General features: G+C 48.5%; 2 protein-coding genes across 17 annotated transcripts; both read right to left on the minus strand.

The window, feature by feature from the left end:
- Positions 1-1467: 1467 nt before the first annotated feature.
- LOC127472508 (UDP-glucuronosyltransferase 2A2-like) lies at positions 1468-20494 on the minus strand. Of its 6 annotated transcripts, XM_051790854.1 has the most exons (9): positions 20425-20494; positions 14927-15048; positions 13340-14238; positions 10855-11477; positions 6831-6979; positions 5385-5516; positions 4874-4961; positions 4040-4259; positions 1468-2803 (listed from the first exon to the last, which is right to left on the minus strand). In XM_051790854.1, the coding sequence occupies exons 3-9, from the start codon at positions 14077-14079 to the stop codon at positions 2527-2529; spliced, it is 2229 nt and encodes a 742-aa protein (XP_051646814.1). In that variant the 5' UTR covers positions 14080-14238; positions 14927-15048; positions 20425-20494; the 3' UTR covers positions 1468-2526. The 6 variants fall into 6 exon arrangements, with proteins under 6 accessions (XP_051646814.1, XP_051646810.1, XP_051646809.1 ...); XM_051790850.1 differs by lacking the exon at positions 10855-11477 and having other exon boundaries at positions 13344-14238; XM_051790849.1 differs by lacking the exons at positions 10855-11477; positions 20425-20494 and adding an exon at positions 17744-17810 and having other exon boundaries at positions 13344-14238.
- Positions 18164-24135, minus strand: LOC127472509 (sulfotransferase 1B1-like). Of its 11 annotated transcripts, XR_007905036.1 has the most exons (10): positions 23591-23760; positions 23257-23336; positions 22409-22557; positions 22118-22246; positions 21919-22016; positions 21686-21812; positions 21505-21599; positions 21247-21427; positions 20968-21174; positions 20480-20585 (listed from the first exon to the last, which is right to left on the minus strand). XR_007905036.1 is itself a non-coding variant. In XM_051790861.1 (9 exons), the coding sequence occupies exons 3-9, from the start codon at positions 19918-19920 to the stop codon at positions 18301-18303; spliced, it is 891 nt and encodes a 296-aa protein (XP_051646821.1). In that variant the 5' UTR covers position 19921; positions 20214-20282; positions 20425-20556; the 3' UTR covers positions 18164-18300. The 11 variants fall into 11 exon arrangements, 7 of the variants coding, with proteins under 7 accessions (XP_051646821.1, XP_051646816.1, XP_051646820.1 ...); XM_051790861.1 differs by lacking the exons at positions 20968-21174; positions 21247-21427; positions 21505-21599; ... (4 more) ...; positions 23257-23336; positions 23591-23760 and adding exons at positions 18164-18413; positions 18486-18666; positions 18744-18838; ... (3 more) ...; positions 19773-19921; positions 20214-20282 and having other exon boundaries at positions 20425-20556; XR_007905032.1 differs by lacking the exon at positions 23257-23336 and having other exon boundaries at positions 23667-24053.
- Between the last annotated feature and the right edge of the window lie 15 nt (positions 24136-24150).

The following is a 24150-nucleotide window of genomic DNA, read 5'->3' on the forward strand; positions in this document are numbered from 1 at the left end:
TGCTGAAATAAAAGGTAATTGCTTTTCTGTTTCCACAGTGATGTAGTCAGCTTACAATTCCTGCAGCTCATCAGAGTTAGTAAGGCCCTACATGTTCATATTAATCATACGATCTTTAAGCTATTGAGAGGCTGTCCTTGGCCACAGTCATATCTGTCTCTCAGAAGTGTGTTAGTTCTGCAAGATCCAGATGCTCCCCATGTGTTCTTTGTAGTGAAAACTGCATCACTTTTTATTTCTCTTAGATAGGAAATATTTTAACCAAAATGCCAATGGTAAAACTGGGGGGGGTGCGGGGGGAGGAAGAAAAGTAAAACTTGTAGTGAAAGTTCTTCAGTTTCTTTAGCAATTTCCAAATTTTCAAAACTTGTAAGAGTAGCACTGCTTGGGTGGACTTCATAAACTTTCTTCATCATCTGATCATGTAACAAAGCCAAACTGTAGCATGTGTTTTAAAGACCCAAGCTCCACTGTGCTAGGTGCTGCAGATGCTTTTATAAATGGCAGTACAGGATTGGCCACAGTGTGGCAGTTGTGGAAGCGTGTGTTTTTTAGATCTGGCAATAATTTGGGCTCTGTTTATTTTAGTCTACAATTCCAGTAAAAATCTACATGTGTTAAGCAAAAAGTTAGACCTCCAACGTGCAAGTACACGTGGATTCTTTAAGCAGCACAACAAGCTACACGTGTTTGGGTTCCTCAAAACAGTTTATTGTTCACGGAGAGGTGTGCATGCTAGCTGTAGGGTCAGATCAGTGTGACAAATTTAGTATACATACTGTGTCTTCTGTGTGGAGAAATGCATCATAGACCACCTTCCTACTTTGATATCTTTCTCTGCTTTATATGCAGATTCTAAAATGAAGAAATGAAGAGGGGGGGGTTGGTTTTGTTTGGTTTTTGGTTGGTTGGTTTGGTTGGTTGGTTTTTTTTTTTACTTTTTGAATTCGGTACTAGATAAGCTGAATTTTTCTGAGTAGGTTACTGAAAAGAAGCACCTCTCCTTACAGTGACTATGGAGCACTTTCTCTCTCTGACTTTTCCCAGCTATCCTGTTACCAGTGTCCTTTGTTAGCCCTGTCTGACCAATGCCTATGGAGTGTTCTAGAAGGCTTGCTGGCCTTCAGGCATCTGAACTGACATCTCAGCAACTGGGTGATTGGGGCTGTTAGTGATGGAGCTGTGCCTGGGGACCCAGCTGTGAACAGTTACAGCAAACTCTTTCAGATCTGGGGCCTGGATGTCACACTGTTCTATTTTCTGTTCACTATGCATATTTTAATACGCATATTCCTGCATATCATTCCATCATGACAGTAGGAACAGTGTACCAAAAATTGCCATGAGATACAGTAGTCTTGTTCTAACCCCTCTTCAATTTGGAAACAGTTCACTTGAGCTTTTGTACATGTTGTAGTATGAAGAGATTTAGTCACACATTGAAACATGACAATGCTAATAAAAAAGTTGATGAGATATAAGGAATTTTATTATGTAAACAAATAATCATGTTTTCTCAGCCGGTTCTGTTTGAAAACAATTCCAGAGTACAGCAAATATCAGTTAAAATTGGAGCAGGTTCTTTCTCAAGTAAGCTGGCACATAATAACCTTACCTAGAACAGGAGGCCTTAACTAGCAGCATTTTAGTAGACACCCTGGACAACTGAAGAAGTACTGCATTTAGTACCAGTCTTACCTGACCCAAGAGCAGCATTATTTTCCCTCAAACTTTGCAGGCAAGGCAAGTGACCAGTGCACGGTTCCCACTTGTAATGTTACTGCTTTGCAAGTTCCCTCTCTAGAGTTTTTCTTGCATGGCTCAGAGGTATTTGGGGTTTAAAACGGGCAAGTTCCTGACAGAGGTGGTTTTCACATCCCTGCAGTGTTGCAGTCAGAATGATGGCCTGTGCAGCAGGACTCCAGACTGAAAGGAAAAGATAAATGGTTCCCAGAAAAGCAACTTCTCTAATGGTCTTAGGACTCTGGTCTCCCCTCAGCCGCCAAGTAGTCAGTGCATTTGCCACTTGCAGTGCCCAATTTTTAGGATCACAGCCCTTCAGCTGGGCACTTTTTAGAAGCCTGTGATCTTAGCTTCACTGTCCTGTCTGGAGAGACTCTGACAGGAGAGGCATTATGGTTGAGAATCATCGAGCCTGGGTGACACTAGAGGAGAGGACAGAGTTAAGGTAAGGATACTAGTTGCAGACCCACAGTACCACACAGAGGAAGGCTGAATTTATGGAATATACCCAAATGAATTTAAAAAGTTAGAGCAGTAATTACCATGGTAGGGACCATGTATGATCAGCTAACATGGTCCCAAGGGCTAAAGCAACTATAATTCAATTTTATTTAGGCCAGAAGGAATTTGCTGGCTAAGCAAGCAGCTCTTCCCCACAACAGCTTTGTATCATGACCCTGTTCAGTGGGGCACTTCATGATATGCCCAGTTTAAAGCACATCCTAATAAATGCCTTGCTGAATCAGCCTAAGAGAAGAAAAAGTGCTGATGAGAACAAGATGTCTATTCTGTCTTCCTCTTTGCAATCCTGCCACATCTTCTACAGCAACATAAGCAACACTTAACAAGAATGAAGACAGCAATGGCTACACAGGTGAACAAGAATGCCAGAACATCCAGGGAGTGGTACTGGTACCAGGTGAGATGGTGAGAAGCTGGTCTCAAGTGCTTTGCTCCTTTGTGGCGCATGACAAATTCAATCCAGAAGACAGCTCTGTCCAGAGGCTTAACTGGCTGGTCATGTTGTATCTTGGATAACTTCAGAGCATTTTCCTTATAGCTGGGGAGAAAAAAGGAAGAAACCAAGGAGATTTCTCAGTGATTCCTGAAACAACCTGTTCAGCACCTGGCAGTCCTCTTGAGGAAGGTAGACAGCCCTACTTTTCCTTTCATCAGTCTTATTTAAATATATTTGAGACTGGTCCAATTTATTCCTGTATGCATAAAATTGGGTTAAAAGTACTAATAGAGAAAGCCAATATTTTGCAAAGAAATGTTATCAGAAATTATTACAGATACTCCTTAAAAAAAGCAACATGGAAACATTTGCAGCATTTTATGTACCAATGTAATATGGTGTGCTGGTTTTGGCTGGGATGGAGTTAGCTTTTTCTTCACAGTAGCTAGTGTGGGCCATGTTTTGGATTTGTGCTGGAAACAAGTTGATAAAATCGGGATGCTTTCCTTACTGCTGAGCAGCCCTTACACAGAGCCAAGGCCTTTTCTGCCTCTCACCCCACCCCACCAGTGAGGAGGCTGGGAGTGCACAAGGAGTTGGGAGGGGACACAGCTGGGACAGCTGACCCCAACTCACCCAAGGGATATCCCAGGTCATATGGCGTCATGTTCACCAATAAAACTAAGGGGAAGGTAGGGAGGCTGGATACACAAGATATCATCCAGGTTGTTACAGGTCACCTCCCACATGGCTAACTCCCTCAGATACTAGATACCTCCATCAGTGTTGGTCCATTTGCTTCAGGAATTTGAAAGTTCATATTGAAGGAACACCTGTCACTCACACATGACAGGAGTTGCTACTAAAGACTGAGGACTTCTGCATTTTTTCCAATCTCTCTGTCAATGGCCTTAGCCTTAGCATGGGATCTAAGCTGCTGGCCTTCCTTACCCTCTTAAGTCCTGAATGATAGGTATGGTAACCTAAGGATATTGGTAAGTCAGGGGTAGGATAAAGAACTGTTGTGACTACAGACAGAGAAGACCTAATACAGCTAGTGCCTCCAGAGGATTTACTCTAGCAGAGAACTGTCTCAAGAGCTGCTCTGGGCTTTCCAAAACTTTTTCTTGAAGGGATCATAAAATATAAGGAAAATCAAATTGTTGATCTCTCCTATTTGAGAGATGCTGATTCTCAGAAATGAAGGATGGTTTTCCTCTGAAACCCAAACTCAGCTACTCTGCATTTTCCATCCAAGAAGAGCTAGCAGAACTTCTCACATCAGCAGCACAGGATTTTAATAACCTCAGCCTACTGTAAGGCAAGAACAAAACTCACGTGGTATTGTAAATGACTGTATTCAGTGCATCAACCAGGTCCTGAGTCTTCAGTGTGCTGAAATCCACCTGAACTGCAGCTCCCTTTGCCACTACATGAGCAATGTTGTCGTGCTGGTCAGCAAACATGGGAATCCCAACCATTGGGATCCCATGGTAGATGGCTTCATAGAGCCCGTTGGTCCCACCGTGAGTAATAAAGGCCTTTGCGGAGGGATGTCCTGGAACAGGGAAGGAGAAGCGCATGTAACAGCAGCTGTGGCAGACTGCACTGACTGGGATGTGAGCACTGCAGAACACTGGGGCAAATGCACTGCCAGAGAAGGGAACAGCCCCTGATCTCTGGCTCAGCAGCAGAGCTTGCACACTGAGCTTTCATGCATTCATACTTTTTTAATGCAGTGTGTGAATCATCATGTCCTGCCAGACTACCCCAGTTACTTCAGCCCTCCTGCTCTTGTGCAGTTCTAGTTTTCACATGGTATCAGGTTCACAACAGCCTCCTGCTTCAGCCTTGCTTAGGTCAAGCATTTTGAAGAATAAGCCTTGGAGATTAACTGCAGAGGCCAAATCCAACTCCAGAGTACATCTCTACTTTGGTATTTACTCCTGCCTACAGGTGTTTTTGAGCCTTTCCAGACAACTGCCACTAAGCTCTGTAAGTCAGAGCCTTTTAGGAAATTAAGGCTCCCAAGAGCAAAGCTCTGCAGCTTAAGTTATGAAACTAAGTGTATCCACAAGTGTTCTGTGGTTCTGGTCTTGAATTACCCATTTCAGTGGAAAAACAAACAGTTTTTCCAAGAATACAGTCCATCCTATATAGAATCAGTCTCACCAAGCAGGTCATTTTGGGGTATCCAGTCATAAATCCTGGTGTTGGAGCCCAGAGTTTCTGGTTTTTTCCCTTTGTACCGCCAGAGGACCTTGAACAAAGGAAGAATAAGATAAACACGGTGCCTGCAATGTGCCATTATGTATTATTGCATGTAATGTAGGGCTTTATCTCAAACCCATGTGCCTTTTCCCAGTAATTCAAATAGCTTCGGCTCCAGTTGAACTCTTTGATTAATTATTATGTGCATGTTATAAAAATCAACTGAAGTGATCTCTGTATTTTGGCCTATGGACACACCTCCACGTAATTTGGTTCAGAGGTCAAACGCCAGAACTCCCCATGAGGTAGCTCAGCAGTCTACCTCTCTGAGAGAGAGCCCAGTGTCCCGGCTGTAGCACATCCAGCAGGGATGCAGATAAAAAACAGGCCAGTTCAAACTTAAAAGTCTCACTGAAGGCAACAGGAGTGAAAAAAACAAGGCAAGTTGTTTTAAGCTTGAAAGGAAATTCACCTTTTGTGGAAGCTGGCTGAGGGCTTTGGCAATCACATTACTTTTTTCATCACTTAGGTTGTAGACCATTGACCCAAGAGAGAATACCACAATGCCGTGTTCCCCGGAGCTCTGAACAAATTCTTCCATTTCCTAGGAGAGGCAGAAAACATACCAAGAGTAATTATGCCATGCAGATTGCACAGGTTTCTGTGAAAAAAGGGAATAACCTTTTTAGTTTATCAGGGAGATGGTCATGGTGTACGAACACCTCCACTGACAGAAGGGTGTTACAAAGACAGACCTGGCCCTGAGCAAAACAGTTTCTCCCCAAGAATGAGCAGGACAAGTTGAGACAGGTGACAGATGCTTTGTCTTTTGGAAAGAAAATCTACCAGTTTCAGGACGCATTTCTTTTGGAGCACAAGCACCAGGAATGGATCCTGGCACCATCATGAGCCAGCCACACCCTGTGGCCCCCTCCGTAGCATAGTCATGGTTCTGGATTTCCCTAGAACAAGTACTTGGCATTACATAACTGTGCAGGAAGGGACCATGCTAAAAACTGACACGGTTTTTCAGCATCCTGATCACAGACTCAGTGAGTCACTGCCATCATTTCGTTAGTCAGACAGTTCTCTTATTTCTTGCAACACACCACATTGCTCAGAAGATTTTCTACAAATCAGGCCAATAGGTTTTCCTGTTCCTTTTTTTTAGTTAGTGTCATGTGAAATGGCAGTAATATCCAAATGAGAATGGTTATCCATTTCCCCCAGTCTCAACCCCTGCTACAGGGGAGTGGTAAGGGAGTAGAGAGTTAGAAGGTTTTTTTTTTAGTAGACAACTTGCACTGAAAATGGCCTACATATTCTGAGGCTCCTACAGGAATGATAATCTAGACCTGAGCTTGTCATGTTGCCATCATCAGTATCTGGGAGTTTTAAATTCCAATGGAATATGGCCATTCACAGCAGAGTGTAGGCTGGAAATGATCAGGTCTTTTACTCCCTTTAAGATGTCTTAAACTAAGTACAATAGAAAAAGTGTTTCTCACTCATCTCTTTCTGCAAGTCTTGACCCCATTTTAGTTAAAGAATTTGTCCTGTCACAGTGCCTTTTTGCATCAGGTATTTCAATGTTATTGTGGGCTGCAAGTCTGTATCTTATAATTAAATCTTACACTTAACTACTCTGAGGTAGCCCCTGTTTTTCCCAAAACAGACACTGTGTTCCCGCATGCTGAAGTCTGCTATCCTCTTTTAAGACAGCAGGCTGTAACCTTGTAACCCCAGCCCTCAGTTAGAAGGACATGGACAGATGCTAAATAGCTCCATGCTCCCCACCAGCAGCAGAGTATTTCTTTAAGAATGAACTTTCTCAGGACATGGCTTGCATGGTTGATCAGGGAGAGTCTTTGTTCTGTTGCACAACCAATCAGCCAACAGTAGAGCAAAGCTGGAGTACCTTTGGTAGTGGCTTTGCAGGCTGGCAATGAAGTCCTCCAACAAACTCAAAGTTGGGCAGGAAAGGGCGTGGAAATTCAAAATCCCAGTAAGTTCTGATTAACCATATCTCTGCTTTCCCAATCGTCTCACACAGCGTTGTGGGTCTTCCTGCGGACAAGGTACAAGAGGTTTAGAACATGCACGGGAGTGACCTTGTTATCTGTAGATTGCAAAACAGGAGCCTTACCTTTGTCTTTTGGAACTCCCAAACAGTGTAATCTATCAAACCACGCATAAAATGAAAACATTCACAAATCTGGACCTATTCCTTGCCCTGTCCTGTGTTCAGCCTTGGCAGGTGGCCACGAACAAGGCAATACAATCTTTAAAAGGATTTTGAACCTTCAGGATTAATTTAGAGCAGTACAAGTGGGAAGCATTTATTATCTGTAATATAGAAATGCAGTCTTGTTGCTGTAATTCTTGCCACTGAAAGACTTCATTACCTGTGCATAAAAATGCATTTTGGGGAAGAGAACAATCACAGAAAATTTAGTTCCAAATCAAAAATAAATGAATCATAAAGTGATGATCAACTGTCAGGGAGGAGGAAAGTTTTTAAATGAAGTTCTGTAGCATTTTTCAAATGGTGACTCAGTCAGTGGCTGCTCAGACAACAATAGAAGACATGTACAGACATCCCTAGTTTTCTTGAGGACTGGGTCAGCTGCTTTTCACACATATTGGGAAAAATTGGCCAAATCCATAGATGCTTTGAATGTCTTTTTATGCAAAATACATTGTCTCTAGAAATCCATCTACAGAGAAAAATCTAATGGTAATCTAATGTTTTATAGCTTCCCATTCGGAAAAAATATATATTCTTAGATACACATTGCAAGTTGTCTTTGCAGTATTTTCTACGTGAAGCAAAACTGGGGAGTAAAAGTGTTAGAAGTATTGATGAATTATTGCCCAAATCCAGCCTAATACAAGCAGGAATCAAGCAAAATAAGCAGCAAGATAAAAGTTATCTGTCAGGCATCTTCTTATATTCCTGGATTAGTGTAATAATCTACACCAGTTTTTTTTTCTTTATAAAGAATAATGAGTGAGTTACAAAGTTGCTGAAGTGAAAATTAAGTCTGTATTACACGTAGAGTGATATAAAGGTGTAATTTAGTCTTATCAGTCCAGAGAAGAGGGACTGGTTTGCAGAGCACAGAGGCATTCTTGGCAAACACAGGAAGAGACTGGACGGCAACCAGAAGAGATGCCCTTGTGCTTGCTATTCACTCGTTATCTGCCTAAACTGGCAGATATTCTGGACAAGATTCAAAGTCCATTAACTAAAAGGTCTGTTTAATAGACTTTGAATCATGCCTGAGTTGTACTGTGTTGGAACGAAATTTTCAGGTATGCATGTAATTTAAGAAGACCATTTCAAATTCTGAATGGTGGATGAAAGGGAAAGATGACAGTTTGTAGTATTATTTGTTCAAGAATCTGAACTCATGCTCAATATCCTGCACTATGCAGCATTGCAAGATACTTCATGTGAATGAAGGGTGCTTTTTTGCTCTGCAGTTGTCCAGAGACAGCCAGTGTTCCCAGTTACAACAGGATTAACTCCATCCCAGTGGTGCTAATGGAGCTGTCACCGGTGCCTTACATTTAATGATTTTGCCCTCCAGCCTTTATCTTCTACCATCCTTAATTGTAGAAGTTGGTGTCATCAAGATGAAGAGGCAGCAACTGTCCTCTGAAAGCTCTAAAATGAACATACATCTCAATGCAAGAATTCGCCAGCAGTATCATCATTGACAGAAATTAGAACTACATGCTCTGTAGATCTTCAAGAGGAACTAGAGCAAAACTGCTCTCATGTCTGATAGACTAGATCAGACCTAAAAGGGAAAGCAGCACCTCTATGAACAAAACAGGATTGCCACCTCTGCTGACCTTTGAGAAACAGTATTTTGACACAACAGCATTGAAGTCCCAAACCATTCAAAAGGCACAACCTATGCAAGAGAAGAAACCACTCAACAGCTGCCTTACCTAAGACATTACTGTAGTACTCATCCAATTCATCACGCCAAACCTTCAAGGAAAATAAATCCGTGTAGAAGTAAATGAGGAAATTCTGTACTCTTTCCATAAAGGACATGTGGTGGGTCAGTCCACTTGTACTAGCAGGCACATAGGAAGGTGGGGATGGGAGCCCACCACACAGCCGCTCTACCACATTCCCATCAGAGAAGCGGAAGCTGTAGACAAAAGGGATGCCTAGGATTTCTGCAACGAGCTCCCCACCTATAGACAGGGGGTCAGCAATCAGAACATCAAACTTGGCCTGCTGCAGCTTTGCTATCAGCTGAGAGTTCGTCACCAAGGTGTCACACGTTTGCTTTGACATATTGATAAATTCCTCCAGGTCCTTTTTCATCCTCCACATGACCTCCCAGGGGAAGGCATTAGAGACTTCGTTCAGCCAGAAATTGAGGAAGTCCTCCATGAGAGCATCCAGGGTCTTCTGGCTAAAGGGGACTTGCAGGACCTCGAAGGTGAAGGGGGAGGAAGTGTCTTGGTAGTTGATGAGCAGATTGGTTGAGGGCACCAGCACAGTCACTTCATGACCCCGGAGAACGAGCTCTTGCAGCAGCACTTTCACATTGATCCAGTGACTTGCATCAGTGGGCCAGACCACCACCTTCCCACAAAAGCCAGTACTCCAGCAGCATGCATAGGCCAAGAGCAGCCAGGGGAACTTTGGCCTCATCATCTCAGCATTCCATGTACAACTCTGGACTGACTGAACAGGAAGCAGTTCACTGCTTCACTGTGCAAACACTTTGGAGCCAACCAATAAAAGTGGCATACATTTGGTGACAAGAGTGGGAAGCGTGGCGAGAGGGCATGTCCTAACACAACGCTCATAGGAGGAGGATTGGGCAAGCAGCAAATCCCGTTCTGGAGTCTCCTGCAGAGCCACAGCATTAAAGCATCCCTGTGTTGTCAACACTGTTTTCAGCACAAATCCATCATGTAGCCCACGCAAACTAACAAAACAGGTATTGCACGTGAAGCCTTAAATGTTAAATCCCACATTTAACAATAAAAAAGGCACCACAAGATCCAAACATCTCTGAGACTTACACAACAGATCACCAAACCATGCTTCTGCCAGCACAAGATTTTCGTATCATGTCAAACAGGATAAGCATCAAAAACACACAGCTAGATACTAATAGTAGGATATCTTAACAGCTTAGCTCTCAGTAGAATTCACCTTACTAGTGAAATAAAAATAAAAACACTTTAAAGTCTCATATTGAAATAATACCATTTTATCTGCCCACCAGTAATGCATATATGTTTGGCCTGTTTCCTTTTAAGTGTTACTATAATTACTTAGAGCAAAACTGGGAAAATAATTATGCAACTATTATTTACACAAATAATTAAAACATCTAATAAATAAATACAACTACCCTCTAGTATTTTTTTAGATACTTTCAGAAAAGCAAAGAACCATGTATCTGCAAAGGTCATTTTATCACTGCAAATCGCAGTTCATCTGAAATCCCAGGCGTTTAAAAGACCAGAGGAGGCCATTATCTCTCATTTTGAGACAAGCTGGCAAGCAAGAAGGGTGCCAGGAGAAAACAGGTAGGATTCTTGCATAGCTTTCCAAACCTAGTACTAGTGTTTGGTGGGTATACAGTGTTATTTTGCTTTTGTTAGTATTTGTCATGATTCATCTATGAATATGACTGATGAGCTCTGTTTCAAGTGGCTTTAGCACTGTTTTACCTATCCTAGAAGTGCCTGTATGGACTTAGCTGAACTAGTGTAGCAGGTCAGGATTAATGGGCAACGTTTGTACTTGCCTGGATTGTTTGACTTGACACAGGAATTTGAAGGAAGGAGAGTGAGTTCAGGGCTGTCTTGCTCCTAATTTGTGCCTTAACCTCTCAGCTCTGGGTATTTACTCCTGTGTGTACAGCAGATCTAATTTCTGGGAGAGAGAGCAGCCTTACCTAAAACATCACTGTAGTATTGATCCCAGCCTCCCCAGAGAAGGTAATGATACATGATATCCTGCAAAGTGTAGCTGAAGATGTTTTTTAGCCTTTCCCAGAAGGTCATCCTATCTGTTAGGCTGCTTAGGGCAGCTGGTACGTAGGAAGGAGGTGCTGGGAGCATCCCACAGAGCCGCTCCACTGTGTTGCCTAAGGAGAACCGGATGGTATACACGAAGGGGATACCCAGCTTCTCAGCAAACAGCTCCCCACTGGGTGCCAGTGGGTCTGCCAAAAGGACATCAAAGGCAGATGCCTTCAGTCTCTCCAGCAGCGTCTCATTCTTCAGGACCCCATCACAAATGGTTTTGGTTACATTCTCCAGCTTTTTGAATTGTTGAGCTATCTTGTAAGCACTTTTCCAGAATGGTAGCACTTTCTCCTCGTAAAACCAAAAATAGAAAAATTCATCCAGTACGGCAGCCATCTCCTTTTTGGTGATCGGCACCTCAATCACCTCGAAGTGGAAGGGTGAGGGCTGCGTGTGGTTGAAGATGAGGAAGCATGAAGGCATCAGCACAGTCACCTCATGGCCCCGGAGCACAAGCTCCCGGAGCATGAACTCCATGTTCAGCCAGTGGCTGTTGTCAGCCGGCGAGACCAACACCTTCCCCCCGGAGGCCCAGCCCAGCACGCCCAGCAGCCACAGCACTGCCACCTCCTTCCCTGCCATAGCCTTGCCCTGTGTGGCAGTGCACCCGCGGCCTTCCTTCACCGGCAGCAGCAGCAGCAGCAGCAGCGCTCCTCAGCTGGGCTGGGCACGTGTGACACTGCCTTGGTCCCAAGGGCAGGGAGCCAAGGTACGTGCCGTGAAATCCTGTGCTGGAGAATAGCATGTCTTCCGGGGGGAGAGGGGGAGGGCGGGGAGAGCAATAAGTGGCTGGCACCATCGAGCACCCTCTGGTGGTAAACACCTTGCTAAAGCCGGAAGATCTGCTTCCCCAGGAGCAGCGCAAGAGCCATCAGCTTTGGCTCCAGAGAGGAGCCAAAGAGTATCCTGTTGGTAATTCCAGCGCTCCTGCCTGTCTAACTACAGTCTCTGTGTTATTTGTTTGGTAGAAGAGGTGAATTTTTCATTCTTCTGGCTCTTTTAAGCACAGCTGGATACACAGCAAAGATGTTCACTGACTGTGTGGGCACACTTCTGCTTTTATGAAGCCACTGAGTGTCCCTTTACAGCCCACTTAAAGTGGTGATCCCAGGCTGCAGTTCAAGAGTTGCATCTCGAAGTAGATGAAACTACACAGTAAATGACTCCAGTAAGACTGTCCTCGAGGGAACTTGCCTCTTCCAGAGCATCCATTGTGGGAGGCCAGAGCTGGTCGGTGATCCTGTGGGCCCCCTGCCTGCCACTAACTGCCAATTATGCACTATAAGTTGAAGTAGAAAACCTGTTATACAGTTTTATTTATGGTCCCTTCTGATGTACAGTTAAGAAATAATGTAAGTCCTCTTCACTGTGCTAAAAATCGTTATTTACAGGGTTTCTAACCAGCTCTGTTCCACAATGTTTTCCTAATGTTGTTGTGCAAGGCTTTTGCTATGTTTTCCATGCTGCCTAGAGCATCCTTTCTGGGATGAAAATGAGGGTGATGGGAACAGTTGCACTGTGAGGAGCCAAGCTGAGGTACCTCATCTACTGTGCACATGACCACAGTTTGGTGTACTTCTGGAGTCCTGCAGCATGGAGGTATACGGAGGAGGTTTTTTGAACACTGAGACTTGCAAGTGGTCTTTTTCAAGAGCCTAGTGCGAGGGTAGTAGAAATGGCTTGTTGATTACATGTGATTAATAACAAGCATATTTTTCTACATATTCACTCAAAACAGTCCAGGAGAAAAGTCTGCAGAGAAAAAGACTTGTTGTTTTCACTGTTTGCTTGTGGGTGGAGGGTATGTTTTAAATAAAACTTGTTTTGTTCAGAGAGGATCGGTTTTCTATGACCAGTGACATAAGTGAAGTCTCTATTACAAAGCCACAATGCATTTCAGTATTGCTACAGAGAGCGGCAAGGCTGGCTTGCAATTCACCCGCTCCCCCCTCCTTGATATGGTACTATGGACTAGGAAAACAACTCTGTTCCTGGCTGCCTTCTGTGCAAGCAGTCACTGGAGGGAGAAATGTGTAAGCTGAGACTCCTTTGCTGAGGGCCCTTCATGGTGTGGAAACTGTATGAACCTCCACATTAAAATGAATTATGACAAAACTCAAATCCATCTATTGGGAAGACCCTGATCCTGCCTCAATGCAATGGCATAGCAGCACAGCACCCTGACAGCGGAGTGGGTGCAACTGATGGACCCTGGTGGCTCCTTCCCTTTTTTGGGGCATAATGACAAACCTCTTGCAGACCTCTCCCTTGACTTTGTGACCCTGCCAGGTTCCTAGCTCTGCAGGTCATAAGGATGGAGGCTATATAATGAGAAGTGAAGTATCAGAAGACTTACCTAAGATCTTGCTGTAGTAGGTATCCCAATGTCCCCAGTAGGTCTGGAAAACATAGTCTTGCAGATGGTAGGACACAAAGTTTTTTATTCTCTCAACAAAGGACATGTGGTCAGTGAGCTCAGACAGGGATGCAGGTGTGTAGGACGGTGGGGTTGGGATCTTGCCACAGTGCCTCTCTATGGTGAAGGCTGGAGAGAAGCGTAGAGAGTAGACAAAGGGGATGTCCAGCTTGAGAGCAATGAGTTCCCCGCAGGGGGTCACCGGGTCTGACAGCAGCATGTCATAGCCAGCCCCCCGCAGGCGAGACATCAGCTCTGGGTTGGCTAGCACCGAGTCACACATCAGCTTGTTCATCTTCTGCCAGTCTACGATCATTCTTCCCAGCTCCTTATAAAAATGCCAGAAGGTCAAGATGGTTGGCCTGTTATCGAGCCATAGTGCCACTAGTCCATTAATCACGCTTTGAGGGAGATCTTTCTCATAGGGCACGTTATAGACCTCAATCTTCTCCCTGGCGTTAGCCTTGGGTTCAATGAAGAGGGTAGCGTTGGATACCAGGATGGTAACGCTGTGCCCGCGGCGGATGAGTTCTTGTATAATTACATTCATGTTCAGCCAGTGGCTGCCTTCCGTTGGCCAGACCAACACCTTCCCACAGAAAACAGGCCCTAGAAGAGCAACCTGAAGAAGGAGCAGCTGGACATATTTCTTTGAGCCGGTGTTTTTTGTGGCCATGGCAGAGTTAAGGACTAGATAGCCTGGGAATTTTCTCTTCCGGTTAGGAATGCTGCACCTCTGTGTTGTGTTTGATGACTCCTTACTAGCACTCCTAGCAAAAGCAAGAGTTTGCTGTCACACAGGTGGTGCCTTTATAACCCACGTTTGGTCTCAGGTCTGAAAAGACAGGAAAAGGTATTTGGTGAATCATTTTTCCCTTTCTGCCTTCTACCCAGTTAGTTTTCCCTTGAGGGAGCTCCTTTCCCTGGTTAGCAGGGTGGCAGCAATCCTCACTGCCGTGAAAGGATCCAGTTCCCGGGATGCCAGCTCTGAGGCTCAAAAAAATCCCTTGCATTGTTTCCATAAACTAGCAATGCCAGAGGCAGGACAAGGAAGGAGACGTCACAGGGCTAGCTTGGAAGTGGCATCCTTTTTCACAGTGAGATGCTGGAAGTGCTGATATTTCCCATGCTGAGAGAAGGCAACAAATCATTCATTTGGTTGATCATAATGCAAATAATAACATGCACTTTGTTCTGATAGGTGACAGGTGGCTTCCAATTGCTCCCAGGCAACTCTTAACATAGGGAGTGCCTGGGGCACATCACCATCAACCTGGCTGCGTTGTTGGCTCAGTTCAAGTGTCAAACATGGGTCTGGCCCCTCAAGGTGCTTCTCAGAGCATAACCTACATCTTCTGGGATGGCTCTCACTTGGAAAGTTGTCCTTCGAATGTAAGCACTATGCCCTGGAAGGAGCTCTTAACCACAAGGACCCAGAATTACAACTGAAACCCACACAGATAATGATACGCTCAAACCAACACAATTTGGGGAACAAATGCCATGCAGCAAAAAACTCTTACCTAGCGTAGTCTTCCAAGGTACATCAGCATCATACTGTGAGTTGCAAGGTGCAATTTGCTACACCAGTTTGCCTCTGTTCCTTGCTACTCTCCTGCTCTGTCCCTGGGCTGCTCCAGTGGCACTGGTTATCAGACAGAAGGAGCTTAAGTAAGTTACCCTCTGAACTGGACTTTTCACAAGGAGGAAGTAATAAAATACAGGATGGTGGCAACAAGGCATGTATTCTGTGTTTATTCATTGCTTTGTTATGCTCTGGGACTGTAATAGTTGAGATGGTCTTCCCCATGCTAGGGTATATTATAATGTTATTACAGAGCCAGATTCTCAAGAGGACTTTGCATTTTGTAGCTCAGAAATATGATGTCTGACTGCTAAAAAGATTTTTTTACTCCCTGTAAGGTCCCAGGTGGCTCAACAAAATTGTTTGTTAGGTAATAGATTTGTTTATAAACTGTCAACAGGAATAAGGAGAGAATCTTGTGGTTTGTTTGCAGAGGTTTTCTGAAGTTGGTATGTTGCCTGTACTGGCTGTGTGGCCCTTGATTCTGAAGATCTTTCCAAGTTTTTAATAACCTGAAAATATAGGAATCTAAAGGTGCATCTTCAAGGTCTTTAAATATTATCCATAATATTCAACCAGGCTTTTTCTAAACCCTCAGAATCCAGGGCAATTATGCCACCATGTTTGACCAGTAGTTTGGCCTCACAGCCAGGAATTTCACTACAGTCTCTTCACAGACCTTTGTATCCAGGATAATATTTTTTTCAGGCTAATTTAGCTTATTTTGTAAAGTCCTATAAGAAACTTACAGCTTTTCCGACAACTGTGGAAAGGCCATGTTCATGTGGGCTAGAGCAGATCACAGAATCATAGAATATCCTGAGGTGGAAGGGACCCACAAGGACAACCCCAAGATTTGCACCATGTGCCTGAGAGTATTGTCCAAATGCTTCTTGAGCTCTGTCAGGTTTGGTGCTGTGATCACTTCTTGGATGGGAACTAGGTTTTTGTTCCAATCCCTTAGTAAGGAATTCCTCCATAGCAAATGAGAGCTATTACTAGGGGAACCAGAGGATTAAATTTGTTATTTCCATGGCCAGCTTTTAAAGATGATACTCAGATTACTCAGATCAGAGAAGATAAGCATTTTGAGAGGATTAAAGGACAAAATCCGGCAAATGAGTGGGAAGTGGGGCAGAAGAAAAATGGTCTTAAGTGCCTGTATTTCACACATCTAACATTACTAAGTAGAAGTGCTGCAGACAGTGATGCAACCTCCAGCCTTGTTAAATAACAACAGGCTTTTCAAGGCTAAGGCCCTTATGCAAAAGTTAGGCAATGCAAACTAGTGTTTTCTTTCGGGTCTCTTCACTTTTGTGCTGTCTGGATGGGGGTTATGGTGTGCATGGTACCTTTATTTCTAGAAAACCTTGACACCAACCAGAACCTCAAAAAGTCAGAACCAGGGTGGAAGAGGGAAGCTTTTGCCCTGAAGAGGTACCAAATGACTCTCTGGTTTCCCTTTCACTTAATGCAATAAAGCAGCTTCTGGTCTGAAAGCAGACTTAAAATTTTGTCTTGACTATCTTTGTTTCTGAGGTGGGGGGAAGGGGAGGAGACAGAAGCGAGCAGATTGAGCAATTCTGCAGAGCCACGTGTGCAGTAAAACACCCATTTCCATGTAAGCCCCAGGGTACAGGGAAACTCCAGCTGAAGTTAATGAGCTGAAATAGCCTCACCATGACCATCTTTCTCAGATAAAAGTATCTTTATAGCTCTACCCTGCAGCTGCAGGACAAAAATACCAGGGGCTAGTCTTACAGTATTTCACTTGGATTTTTTGATTCAGCTTAAGATTTTATGCACTGTATTCACTGCTGCAGCAAAGCTGCAGGGGCACCTAGGCATGTAAACATATAGGCACCAAGGTGGCTCACACTGGAGCCATTTCCACTCTGCAAGCCAAAACACTAAAGAAATCAGAGAAGGTTTATGCCAAGCTTTATGTCCGTGCTGGGAATTGTGCATTGTTGGTGGAAAATAGGTACTGCAGCTGTCGTTGTCAGCTCTACAGTGAAGGGCAGCAGTAGACTTGCCAAAGCTACCTGCAGATATGGTACACTGTCTTGCCAGCATATATCTGAATCCCCAGGGAAAGCTCTGTTCTGTACTGATGGGCAAGTTTACAAATCCTGAGGGTATAAACATGATGGGACTCATCTAACAGCTCATCAGCACAGAGAGGAGGAGATGCTCTCTCCCTTCCACCTTTTCATGCATTTTGGTGTTCATGCTCCCATGGTAAGCCTTTCCCTGTGACAAGTCAGCTTGCCAATGATTTATAGTAGTGGGTTAGTTTGCTGCTGAGTCACGAAAGAGCTGGGCAAAGAACAGGCAGTCTACCATGGCCAGGGCAGCCTGGGCACACGGCACAGAGTCTGCCCAGAGAGCGTCAGTGATAGAACCTCCACACAGACCAGAGGTCATTGCAACCATCGCTGCACCCACCGTTGGGGACGGGGGCCCATTCGGGAGGACAGGAGTACACTCAGTGCCCCAGCAAGGCAGGGGGTACCCATGGTGTGCCAGCATCACCCAGACCAAGCACCTCTCCCGTTGCCTCAGTACCAGGGGGGAGCAGGAAGCTGGGTCCCAGAGGTTATTGCAGCACACCTCACTGCAGGGGAAGGTTTTAAGGTGGCTTATTACACCCAAAAGTACCCCAAACCCACCAACCCGGACCCCACAGCACACAGCTCTGTGTGGCTGAGCATGGGCAGAGCACCCACAGGGCACCCCAGGACACCCCTCTCACCTAATACAGTGCCGCTCTGCGCCGAGAGAGTGACGCTGGGAGAGTGACACCACGAGGGTGACGGCAGTGGTTTTTACTAGGAGAGGCAGGGTGGCAAGGGCAGCAATGTTTGCCAGCTGGGAGGGAGGAGCAAACACAGGGAGAAGCCACCAGTCACTGACCAGCAGGCAGGGCTACAGTGGACTTCTTTGCACCCCTAGGTCCCAGACTGTATCTCCCCAAAGGGAAGACAGGGAGGCCACCCCTCACTGCCCATATCCAGCCACATGCAGTTTTGCCACAACCCTCTGCAATCCCACGAGCTGCTGGTAGCAATCCCCCCACCATGGCAGCTGAGGGGTGACACCTGCTTGTCCCCAGCCCAAGAAGAGGACAGCAGCCCCAGGGGGATGGCAGGGTTGGGTCCGCACAGGCACAGGGTAGTGAGCACCCCATGCAGGGGTCAGGAAGCACATTTTATTACTCTCCAGCAGTCTCAGAGGAGGGGAAGCAGCCCCTGGTGTGGGAGCAGTGCCACCAGCATGGGTCGGATTTGGGGGGTGTCTGGCAGTGTCTCCTCAGATCTGAGTGCGGAAGCGCAGGTCAGTGCCCGACATCTTCTGCTCATAGTCCTGGTCGAAGCGCTCGTTCTGGGCCACGGTGAAGTGGTTCTTCCAGTCTCCGGTGGTGCCTGAGACCGGGTGAGATGGGGTTCAGCAGGGGCCAGGGGGACAGGGCACCTGCAGCCCCCAGAGCTGCTCACCTTTGCGCATGAAGGGGGACACGCTGTGGTCCATGAGGTCAGAGGGCACCTTGCTGTAATTGGTGGTGGGATTGTCCCGCATGGCCTCGAAAGAAGTGTGTCGAGTGATGGCATCCAGTGCCGCCTCCGACAGCTCGTGCCCCAGGAACTTGGCCACCTTGACTATCTCCCGGCGGAGGTCCTGTGGGACACAGGCTGATGTTCACCCCTCCTGCCACCCCCCCAGATGCCACACCACCATCCACCCCAGTCCATCACCTCCTTCAGGTCCTCGTAGAAGAGGTAAAGAATGGGGTGATCCTTCCTCCGCTCCCAGTAGCCCTTGACGTGGTTGTACCAGGAGCCATATGCCACTGCATGGGGAGAGCAGCCAGGGGATGTCATTGGTTGATAGCACCCCACAGAGTCCCCACATTCACCCAGGGGTGCCCTGCCCCACCTCTGCCGGCCATGAACTCCTCCAGGTACTGGGCCCATGTCCCAGGGTGTGGCTGTAACTTGTTCATAAGGTCAAAGTGGTAGTAGGAAATGGCCACATCCTTGGCATTGCGCCCCACATAGATCATCTGCAGATGGGTGACAGGGTGTGAGAGCAGTCGCAGGGCCCCTAACAGGGAGGATGCTCCAGCTCCCAGAACTCCCGTGCCCACTTAGTGTGCTCAAGGGAGCAGTGGGGGGTCCTGTCTCATGGGAACAGGGGGACTTAAATGCCCCTCAGGGCAGAGACCAGGGTTGGGAGTTACCTTGCAGCGGTTTTCCCAGAAGGATTTTGGCAATACATCTGCCGGCAGGTGGGTCTTCACCACGCGGGGTGAGGGCATGGTGGCCAGCAGGTCTGTCCCTGGGGGATCCCAAAGCACTTCTTCAGTGGGCTTTTGGCAGAGACTCCCAGGACTCAGCCCCTGTTAGGGTGTCCATGGTCAAGCCCCCACCCCTCACTACCTGCTGGCAACTTCCCAGGGACAGAGAACTCCAGCATGGGCACCCTCTTGCTGATAATGTCCCGCTTGCATTTCTCAGGGTCTCCGCCTTGCAGGATCATGTCCACAATCTCGCTGACCCAGGTGGTGCCTGGGGAAAGGAACTCATCAGGGGGCAGCCAGGGTGGCATTGGGTGTCTGATCACTGACAACCCCTCAGACTTTAACCAGACACTGAGAGGGCAAAGGGGATCCCGCACAGCTCTGTCCCGACTGCCCCCAAATGTGCTGCATTTCCCCCACCTCAGATGTACAACACACTTGCCCACATGGTACCAGCACATCTGGTACACTCAGGGATACTCACCAGATTTGGGGAAGGTGACCACCACAATGTCCTCAGGGTGACTCTGAAAAGTGTCGACACGTTCCCAGTTGTGGGTGAAGGCTTTGACCATGGGAATGCCGTGCACTGTGGGCCAGGGCTGACGCAGGTGGGGGTCTGGATCGGCCATCCTGCTGGGGAGGGGGACACATGGAGGAGGCTGACTGGTGAGGGGGGCCCCCCCTCACTGGGCAGTCACCAGCCAGAGCAGCCCAGGCAACTGGCACAGTGCCTGCCCAGGGAGTGGCAGTGATAGCACTGGCACACAGACCAGAGGTCACTGCAGCCATCGCTGCACCAACCACTGGGGACAGGGGGCCCATCTGGGGATCAAGGGTCCCCTTTGCAGGAAAAGGAGCACACCCAGCACCTCAGCAAGGAGGGGGGTACCCATGGGGTACCAGCATCACCCAGACCAAGCACCTCTCCCATTGCCTCAGCACCACGGGGGAGCAGGAAACTGGATCCCAGAGGTTATTGCAGCATACCTCACTGCAGGGGAAGGTTTTAAGGTGGCTTATTACACCCAAAAGTACCCCAAACCCACCAACCCGGACCCCACAGCATGCAGCTCTGTGTGGCTGAGCATGCATGGGCAGAGCACCCACAAGGCACCCTAGGACACCCCTCTCACCTAATACAGTGCCGCTCTGCGCCGAGAGAGTGACGCTGGGAGAGTGACACCACGAGGGTGACGGAAGAGGACAGGGAGACACGGAGCCCCGCAGCAGTTTTTGCAGGGAGGAGAAGGAAAAGGCAGGGCGGCAAGGGCAGCAATGTTTTCCGGCCCTGCAGCTGCCGGGAGGGAGGAGCAAACACAGGGAGAAGCCACCAGTCACTGACCGGCAGGCAGGGCCACAGTGGACATCTCTAGCCTCGCTGATCTTGCCTCCCACCCCCAGGTCCCAGACTGTGTCTCCCCACAGGGAGGACAGGGAGGCCACCCCTCACTGCCCATATCCAGCCAACAGGTTCCCCACATGCAGTTTTGCCACAACCCTCTGCAATCCCACGAGCTGCTGGTAGCAATCCCCCCACCATGGCAGCTGAGGGGTGACACCTGCTTGTCCCCAGCCCAAGAAGAGGACAGCAGCCCCAGGGGGATGGCAGGGTTGGGTCTGCACAGGCACAGGGTAGTGAGCACCCCATGCAGGGGTCAGGAAGCACATTTTATTACTCTCCAGCAGTCTCAGAGGAGGGGAAGCAGCCCCTGGTGTAGGAACAGTGCCACCAGCATGGGTCGGATTTGGGGGGTGTCTGGCAGTGTCTCCTCAGATCTGAGTGCGGAAGCGCAGGTCAGTGCCCGACATCTTCTGCTCATAGTCCTGGTCGAAGCGCTCGTTCTGGGCCACGGTGAAGTGGTTCTTCCAGTCTCCGGTGGTGCCTGAGGCCGGGTGAGATGGGGCTCAGCAGGGGCCAGAGGGACAGGGCACCTGCAGCCCCCAGAGCTGCTCACCTTTGCGCATGAAGGGGGACACGCTGTGGTCCATGATCTCGGAGGGCAGCTTGCTGTAGTTGGTGTTGGGATTGTCCCGCATGGCCTCGAAGGAAGTGTGTCGGGTAATGGTGTCCAGTGCCGCCTCCGACAGCTCGTGCCCCAGGAACTTGGCCACCTTGACTATCTCCCGGCGGAGGTCCTGTGGGACACAGGCTGATGTTCACCCCTCCTGCCACCCCCCCGGATGCCACACCACCATCCACCCCAGTCCATCACCTCCTTCAGGTCCTCGTAGAAGAGGTAGAGAATGGGGTGATCCTTCCTCCGCTCCCAGTAGCCCTTGACATGGTTGTACCAGGAGCCATATGCCACTGCATGGGGAGAGCAGCCAGGAGATGTCAGTGGGTGACAGCACCCCACAGGGTCCCCACATTCACCCAGGGGTGCCCTGCCCCACCTCTGCCGGCCATGAACTCCTCCAGGTACTGGGCCCATGTCCCGGGGTGAGGGTGGAACTTGTTCATCAAGTCAAAGTGGTAGTAGGAAACGGCCACATCTTTGGCATTGCGTCCCACATAGATCATCTGCAGAAAGCTTGGTGGCATGTGGGGATTTGCAAGGTCCCAACAGGGCAGGTACCCCCCTTATCTCTGCTGGATTCCTCTAGGTGTGGTAACTCCAGCCTGTTACCTTGCAGCGGTTTTCCCAGAAGGTTTTGGGCAAGATGTCAGCTGGGATGTGGGTCTTGATGATGCGAGGGGATGCCATAACCTCCAGCTGGTCCGTGCCTGCAAGGATTTCCCCCACGAGCAATCCCACTGCCAGTGGGGTACCCTCCCATACAAAACCAAGCGTCTCCCCCATCCACCACCCACTACCACCCTCTTACCTGCTGGCATCTTCCCAGGGGCAGCAAACTCCATCATGGGCACCCGGTTGATGATGTTATCTTCCTTGCATTTTTTGGGGTCACCACCTTTCAGGACCATGTCCACAATCTCGCTGACCCAGGTGGTGCCTGGCGAGGAGAGGCTGCATGTCCAGCTGATGCCACTCCTACCAGAGCCGAGGGCCACCATCTACCAGCGTTGCCTTTTAGCATCCCCTCCAGTCCCAGCTCCTCCAGGTTGGTTCCTCCCTTCCCAAGTGTGGCCCCTCTCTGTTGCCTGGGGACACTCACCAGACTTGGGGAAGGTGACCACCACAATGTCCTCAGGGCGACTCTGGAAGCTGTCGATCCGCTCCCAGTTGAGGGCGAAGGCGTTGACCATGGGAATGCCATGCACTGTGCTCCAGGGCTGACGCAGATAGGAGTCTGGATTGGCCATCCTTTTGGGGACATAGACACATGGCACGGCTGGCCGGCAGCAAGGAGCATCATGGGGCCACCTCTTTCCCTGGAGTCCCCAAAATGCCTGCTGAACCCAGCCATCCTGCCCACAGGAAGGAAACTGTCCCCTGCTTGTTGGTGTCATGGGAGGTGGCATCTGTCTTCTGAGGGGATTTTTGGGGCCAGCTGGCAGTGCAGGGAGTGTGGAGGGGCATGGCTGGCTCTGGGGGGCTCAGGTCAGCACAGGAGGTGGGGCAGCTATCTATACCAAGCTGTTACTTTTACCTGGGTGTAAAAGCTCACAGGGGCTTTGCTGGCTGGGGTTTCAGGCTGCTTTCCCTCTGCCTTTTCCTCCCCATCTCTCAGCTGTACGGCAGCTTGGGGAAGACCTTCTTGCAGGGGGATGAGTGAGGGTTTGAAGGAGACAGGAATGAGGAGCAAGGCTCCCAGAACTCTCTCCCCAGGAAACCTTTTCACCCACCAGACAGGATAGAAACGCTGGATATGGCAGCTGCGAAACACCCACACTGTGACTTTTGGAGAGAGGCTTGGTCGCTTGCTTCCGTCTTCCAAGGGTTTGCAGGGACACTGAGCCTCTCTGAGCCCCCGCACCCCCCCACGCAGGCCCTCTGCTTGTGAGGCCAGGGCACCCTGAGATGGGCCGATCCCCCTGACAGTGGCCAGAGTCCCCCCATTACCTCTTCTCCGGGTCCTCTGGCAGGGAGGAGGCAAAGCTTCGCCCACCGCCTACGGGGCGGGATTTCCTCTTTTCCCTTCCCTTCGTGGAAGATGGAGGCTCAGGCAGGCGGGGGGACAGCGCTGGGGCAGGAGGAGGGCAGGGAAGGGGCGAGCGGGGGTAGGGGCTGTCCCCAGATGCCTGCGATAAGCTGTACCGTGCTCAGCAACCCCCGGTACGCACACAGGTGGCGGGAGTGGAAATCACAGCTGCCCCCTCCACTCGCGGAGGCAAACAAATGGAGGAAATCCCAGCCCGGGGAATTTAACGTCACCCTGTCCTGATCCAGGAGTCACCTGAGTGGACGACCCTGATTCCTCACACAGACGTGGGGCTTGCTAGTGGAATGTGGAGATCAGGCTTTGGTCATACCCCTGCAAATACGGGTCCAAAGTTTGCAGGGTTGCAAAGCACAAGTGCTCCTGGGAAAGGTGTTTAAAGGTGCCTGTGGTGGTGAAATACTCCTCCGTACCTGCTTCCCACAGGCGACCTTCGAGCCAGGAGGGAGTGGTGAGGACAGGAAAGGTAGCAGCTGGGCAGGGGCAGCAGCTCACTTGTTTGCAACCTTGAGAGAAGTCCCTGATTTGGACCCAGGGCCAAGTTCCAGGTGAGGTGGGACATGCCATGCCAGGCGTTCAGGTGTTTTGCAGGCAGGGACATGCCTCCCTGCCCGTCTGTCTGTCCATATATCAGCAAAATTGGTTGCGTGTGCAAACACCACAGGCAAAGCCAGGAGGTGGGGAAGCACAGAGATCTCCATTGGCATTGAAATAAATGTCTGGAGAGGATTCATTCCTATGGGTCAGGTCTCCTCACAGCACTGCTGCTCTATAAGTCGGATCCCAGTTGCTTCTCT

This window comes from Manacus candei, unplaced genomic scaffold (assembly GCF_025592945.1).
Source record: "Manacus candei isolate 608988 ecotype Guabito, Panama unplaced genomic scaffold, ASM2559294v1 h1tg000028l, whole genome shotgun sequence".
In the NCBI taxonomy this organism is placed as follows: Eukaryota; Metazoa; Chordata; class Aves; order Passeriformes; family Pipridae; genus Manacus; species Manacus candei.

Bases quoted from the DNA above. Each gene is read 5' to 3' on its own strand.
- LOC127472508 (XM_051790854.1), bottom strand. From the start codon at position 14,079: ATGGCCACAAAAAACACCGGCTCAAAGAAATATGTCCAGCTGCTCCTT. The intron at 6,980-10,854 runs GTAAGGCTGCTC...CCTTGTCCGCAG, and splicing joins ATACTACAGTGATGTTTTAG to GAAGACCCACAACGCTGTGT. The intron at 4,962-5,384 runs GTGAATTTCCTT...CCTTTGTTCAAG, and splicing joins TCAGCCAGCTTCCACAAAAG to GTCCTCTGGCGGTACAAAGG.
- LOC127472509 (XM_051790856.1), bottom strand. From the start codon at position 23,954: ATGTCCCTGCCTGCAAAACACCTGAACGCCTGGCATGGCATGTCCCAC. The intron at 19,925-23,766 runs GTACGGAGGAGT...CCCCCTCCCCAG, and splicing joins AGGTCGCCTGTGGGAAGCAG to CAGGATGGCCGATCCAGACC. The intron at 18,414-18,485 runs GTGAGCAGCTCT...ACCCGGTCTCAG, and splicing joins GTCCCCCTTCATGCGCAAAG to GCACCACCGGAGACTGGAAG.